At 39.1% G+C, this 5,495-nt stretch overlaps 1 protein-coding gene across 1 annotated transcript; it reads left to right on the top strand.

Annotated features, from left to right (window-relative positions):
* On the top strand, positions 1–5,190 carry hykk.2 (hydroxylysine kinase, tandem duplicate 2). Its single transcript, XM_069521881.1, has 5 exons — positions 1–123; positions 877–1,181; positions 2,117–2,259; positions 2,587–2,767; positions 3,178–5,190. The coding sequence occupies exons 2-5, from the start codon at positions 878–880 to the stop codon at positions 3,618–3,620; spliced, it is 1,071 nt and encodes a 356-aa protein (XP_069377982.1). The 5' UTR covers positions 1–123; position 877; the 3' UTR covers positions 3,621–5,190.
* Positions 5,191–5,495: the final 305 nt, after the last annotated feature.

Genomic DNA, 5,495 nt, shown 5'->3' with positions numbered 1-5,495 from the left:
TTTATTTTGAAATGACTCCGGATATAAATAATGCAGCTGCAAGCTGCGAGTGTTACTCAGATGGTGGTCATACGACATCGTGTTTCCTCTGACTTGCCTTCTGGTGTTTTTACGCAGCCGCAGGTGAGTACAGATAAAGTATATACAACTAATAATGATCTATGCGTTAGTCTGTGGATTCACGAAGCCAGCGCACCGATAATTCATGCAGAAACATACGCTGCTGTGCTGTAGCATGTTAAATACATGTTCACATGCACCGGCTGTCACCTCCATGTACTGTGTGTGTAGTTCACGACCTTTTCCCTGCTTTAACCTCCTGTGTTATTACTGCGATTCAAACTAATCCTTGAAGACGAACACTTCGAACCGAGTGCCCTCATTTGAAATCAACGGAGGAATTTCAGAGGAGCTCAAGATGTCATCTTTTATTTCCTTTCACGAAACAACAACAGCAACAAACACTAAGCAAAAGACTAAGGATTTGGTTTAAAACAACAACAACAACAAATAATTGAGTCTCATTTGCATAATTTTTAATATAAACTAGGAATTTCTCTATAATATATAACTTGCATGAAAGTAATTGAGTATTAAAACTGTTGCTCATTAGTACTCATTAAAACAGTTTATCTAAATAGTTTAAAAGGAGAGGGAATTCAAAGATGGAACATTAACATAAAGTCCTAATCACAATCACTCAACATCTGCAATAATATTTAAATGCAACAAAAAATGATAATTACACAAAGAAACAAAACACCTAATTAGTGACATACCAGAAAGTCATTTTTGTTTGAAATTATTATAATTTATTACATGTAACTGTGTTGGTTTTGTGTTGCTTTTTTTTTCTGATGGCATTTTTTCATCCAGCATGTCAGCGCAACATTCCAAGCCCAACCTTAATGAGTCTCAGGCGTCTGAGCTGGTGCAGAGAGTTTTCAGCCTGAGTCCATCAGAGATTCGCCCTCTGCCCAGCTACGATGACCAAAACTTCTATGTTGCAACGGCAGAGGGTGGCGAGTACGTCTTGAAGATAATGAACTCGAAGGACAGCGAGGACCACAACCTGATTGAGGTGCAGACTTACACCATGTCTTTCCTGCACCAGAGCGGTCTTCCTGCCCAAACAGCCCTGCCCACCACTTCGGGACTGCTCATGAGTCTGGAAGAAATAGGTACTGTTATGGAAGTTTTCTGGAAGCTGGTGAAAGGAGAACTCAGGCATCAGCTGATGTCTTATGCAGAAGATTTTAATGTAGACTTGATGCAAGAAGGAGACGAGAAGGTGGAGCAATATACAACACTAACAGAGGAACATGAGCAAAGTGATGTGTTGTACGAGTTCAGTCACACTGCTCTGAGATGAGGAATAATGTCATCTAGCACATTAGAGAAATGTCTCTCGTGAGGATGTTGTCAGAGAACACAAATGGTTTGAGAGAGGAGTCTGATTTCCTACTACGTTAGACAAAAATATAAAAGACAAATCTGATCACGTAACTATTTTCATAATTTCAGGACTGATATTTTTTTACATAGTATTTACTTTTGTATATTTATTTATTATTTGTCTCCTTTGTTGCTGAAACACAGCAAATTTCCCTATATACAACTAATGGACGGTTATTGTGTCCTTTCTTATCTTAATTTATCCCTTAAGCAAAATTTCACTAAAATTAGGATTACAGGATGACAATCATGAGATTAGAATTATATGAGAATAATTATTACATGAAAGAGATTTAATATATAATTCAAGGTATAGATATGGTTGGATTTGAAAGGTTCTGGAGTAATGGGAACAGATCCATGGGATACTTAATACATTTATATATAAAATATATTATGCATCATCAGTGTATATGTCTATGGACATATGTGGACATGGGCCCCCGCTTTAGTTGCTGCTTCATGGAGCACATAAAGAAAAGTGATGGGCATGTCTTGTCTCAAGGCGAGCAAATAAATTTCACTCTATTATTAACACTGTAGGAATGATAGATGTTCCTCTGAGCAAGGCTGCAGCACACATACTGTACTTTATGAGACTTTAAGAAGGAAGGTAATGGTTGTAATATTAATCTAATGTATTCGTTTTTAACTTCCGCAGACTGTGGCAGTGGCTGTCAGAAGTACATGGTGCGGCTGTTGACTTATCTGCCCGGAACAACAGTTTCCAAGCTTCCTTTAACGCCACAATTATTGTATGAAATCGGCAAAACAGCAGCCCAAATGGACAAAATCCTGAACGAGGTATAATAGTTATTCACTTTGATTTGTAATGCCATCAAATGTTTTCTTGAAAATACCCAATGTTTTGTAGATGTAAAATGCTGCAAGACAAAACCCAATCATTGTTTCATGAAACTGTCTCAGGGGAAGAGTTCACGTGATGAATCCTCAAACCGTGTTATGGCACTTCACCCTCACCAGTGCCATCATCTTAATGTCTTCAGTACTCATCAACCATGAAACGATAAACATCTCAACTGACAAATCTTAAATAACCTTTTCTTGTCTTGTACTTTTTTTTTCTTCCTTCTAATTCTCAGTATTACTTCTGATGTTTTTCACCCCTAGATGACACACCCTCATCTCAGTGTGCTGCAGAGGGAGGGGTTCAAATGGAGTCTGTCAAATGTTGCTCTCCTGGAAGGGTACCTCTATGTGATGGATGGAGACCCTCTTCAGGAGGTTATGAAGTCTGTCATTCAACAGTACAAGACCTCTGTGGTTGAAAAGTACCCTGATTTCCGCAAGTGTGAGTTTGACATTTACTCATTGGTGCCCGTGGGTGGCCCTGGCTTTCTACCTTATATCCTTGTGGAACCCTATGACTGCAGCACTCATCTGTTATTTAGGACAAACAGGACAAATCCCAGTTGGTTGGTTGACTGTCAAAAATTCCGTAAAGTTTTTACAGACCCTGCTTGTGTGACTGTTTATTGCACCTCTCTGTGTGCCTGTCATTCAGGGTGCACATGTGAGCATGGGCCAATCACAATCAAGTTATTACACTAGACTAATGCAAAAGTAGCGAGCAACAGTGCGATCAACATGTGATCAAGGGGTTGGTCGAGGGTCACTTTGATCCTGTATGTCACTGAATACAATGGTGGATAATGTCTGTCAGTTCACTGAACAAATCCATTATTATTTCTCTTTTCTAAGGCATTAACCACGGCGACTTCAATGACCTCAATGTGCTCATGCAGCCTGATGAGACTGACTGCTACAGGATTTCTGGAATCCTTGACTTTGGGGACATGAACAGCGGCTACTACATCCATGAGTTAGCCATCGCTATCATGTACATGATGATAGAGCACCCTAACCCCATTGAGGTCGGCGGACCTGTCCTCGCAGGCTGGGAAAGTGTCTTTCCCCTCAATGAAGTGGAGAAAGATTGTCTCTATGTGCTGGTGCTGTGTCGCTTCTGTCAGTCTTTGCTTTTAGCTTGTTACTCCGTGACTTTGGATCCAGAAAATGCAGAGTATCTGCTTATTACATCCAGGAAGGGCAACAAAATTCTCCGTGATCTCTGGGAGCTCGGCAAGAAGCAGACAGAGAAGGCCTGGTTCCAAAGTGCTGCACAGTTCGCTGACAGAAAGTGAGGACTGTGTGAAGGAAGCCATTCACAAATTTTTATGCACAGTAGGTGATTCCACTTAACTTTTTGCACAAGTGAATGAATTCTAAAATAAAAAGTTAAAACAATAGATTAGAATAAATAAAACAATTTGTTTTCAACATAAACCAAACTAGAATAATATTCAGTCGAGTGAATACCTCCGCCAACTCATCATGAAACCACAATCAAATTCACTAGATCTGGGTTTTTATATGGATCTGCACCACATTGCACAGCATAGAGAAATCAAATGAAAACATTGAAAATTGGCCTATCACACAATTTTAAAATTAAAGGAAAACAATTCCGCCCTCTGATCGGGACTTACTTTAAATCAGTTCAGTAAGCTTTTTGTGCAATCCTTGAGGAAAGCGCAACCTCATTGTTGGACATAAACATATATTACCCAAATAGAAATACTGCAGTGTGTCTGAGTTAGAGATGAGTAGATGAACAAAAACTGCAAAGTATTGACACTGTGTGTTAACAATGGATTACATACTGTGAAATTAGCCAGCAACCGAATTAACAGCTGACCTGAAAAAACCTGGAGGCCTCCATAGAGAGGAACTCGCTCCAGATGTAGATATAAAGCATTTATAGACAAAAGGCCCATTATAGGGTAAAGAAAAGAACAATTCATACAATTAAAAAAATAGATCCCTTTCACTTAAATCTTACACACTGAACCTTTAAGAAACACGTTCAGTGAGTGCTCAAAGTCTACAGGGTTTATACATCTCTATGTGCTTGGGTTTATACATTTATATATGCTTAGGTTTATACATGTATAAATGCTTGGGTTTATACATTTCTATGTGCTTGGGTTTAAACATTTGTATATGCTTTGGATTTTAAATTTCGATATGCTTAGGTTCATACATTCCAATGTGCTTGTGTAACAGGATATTGGAATGTATGGTGACAGGTCGCTTAAATGGACATTGGACTGTTCTGGCTGAGTTCACCTCTGTGACTCAGCCAGAGATGATGTAGGTGGGGCAGACCATGTCCTAAGTCACTCTCTGTTGTTGAGGATTTTTTGACCATCCTCACACATTCCTGAATATGCCACTGTCTATTATGTATATTGTATATTACACTATATATGTACAGGAGAATGGTACCTGTCTTATTCCACAAGCAGTACCAAGGTCAGGTTATAGATAAAGGACCAACCGACTGTACACGGTAGTGTCTACGCTTAGGGACTTTCATATCTAACTCCCAGACAGAGAGGCACCAACTTCAACTCTTTTCTTAATTACAGCAGGGGCAAGACCTTAGGATACAGTGTGATTTAGGAATGCATGCTTTTGGCTTAACTATCCAATAGGGTGTGAACAACATGTGACATAGAGTTACAGCATTTCTATCCTCCATGGATGTGCTGTTAAATTGGGTGACAAGAGTAGAGGGAGATATCTGGGGAAGCTGTGGGAGACATCTTCAGATGTGGGGGTAACAGTTGCTCATGTTACTCTGTTTGTATATTGTTCCACCTTCTGGTCTCCTCGATGCATGAAGTCTACATTAAAATCTTCTGCATAAGACATCAGCTGCTGCCTGAGTTCTCCTTTCACCAGCTTCCAGATAACTGGTATAGTTACAGTTGAGTGACTGCTTCAGGATCAATCTACAAGTGTTTTATTACATAAACAATAATAATCGGTGAACAAGGGAGTGATTTCAGACACAACTCCTTTCTGTAAACATGAAGTTCAATTATCACATTATGTTTATATTATAAAAAGTTGATTTCCCTATCATTTCTTACACCAAGGCATCCAAAAGACTGAGCAATAAATACATACAATCACAGAAAACACATAAATTGTTGTCAAAACTTCGACAATGT

This window comes from Paralichthys olivaceus, chromosome 3 (assembly GCF_024713975.1).
Source record: "Paralichthys olivaceus isolate ysfri-2021 chromosome 3, ASM2471397v2, whole genome shotgun sequence".
NCBI lineage: Eukaryota > Metazoa > Chordata > Actinopteri > Pleuronectiformes > Paralichthyidae > Paralichthys > Paralichthys olivaceus.
Note: the sequence above shows the minus strand (reverse complement) of the source record. Positions and strands in the feature narration are given on the sequence as shown.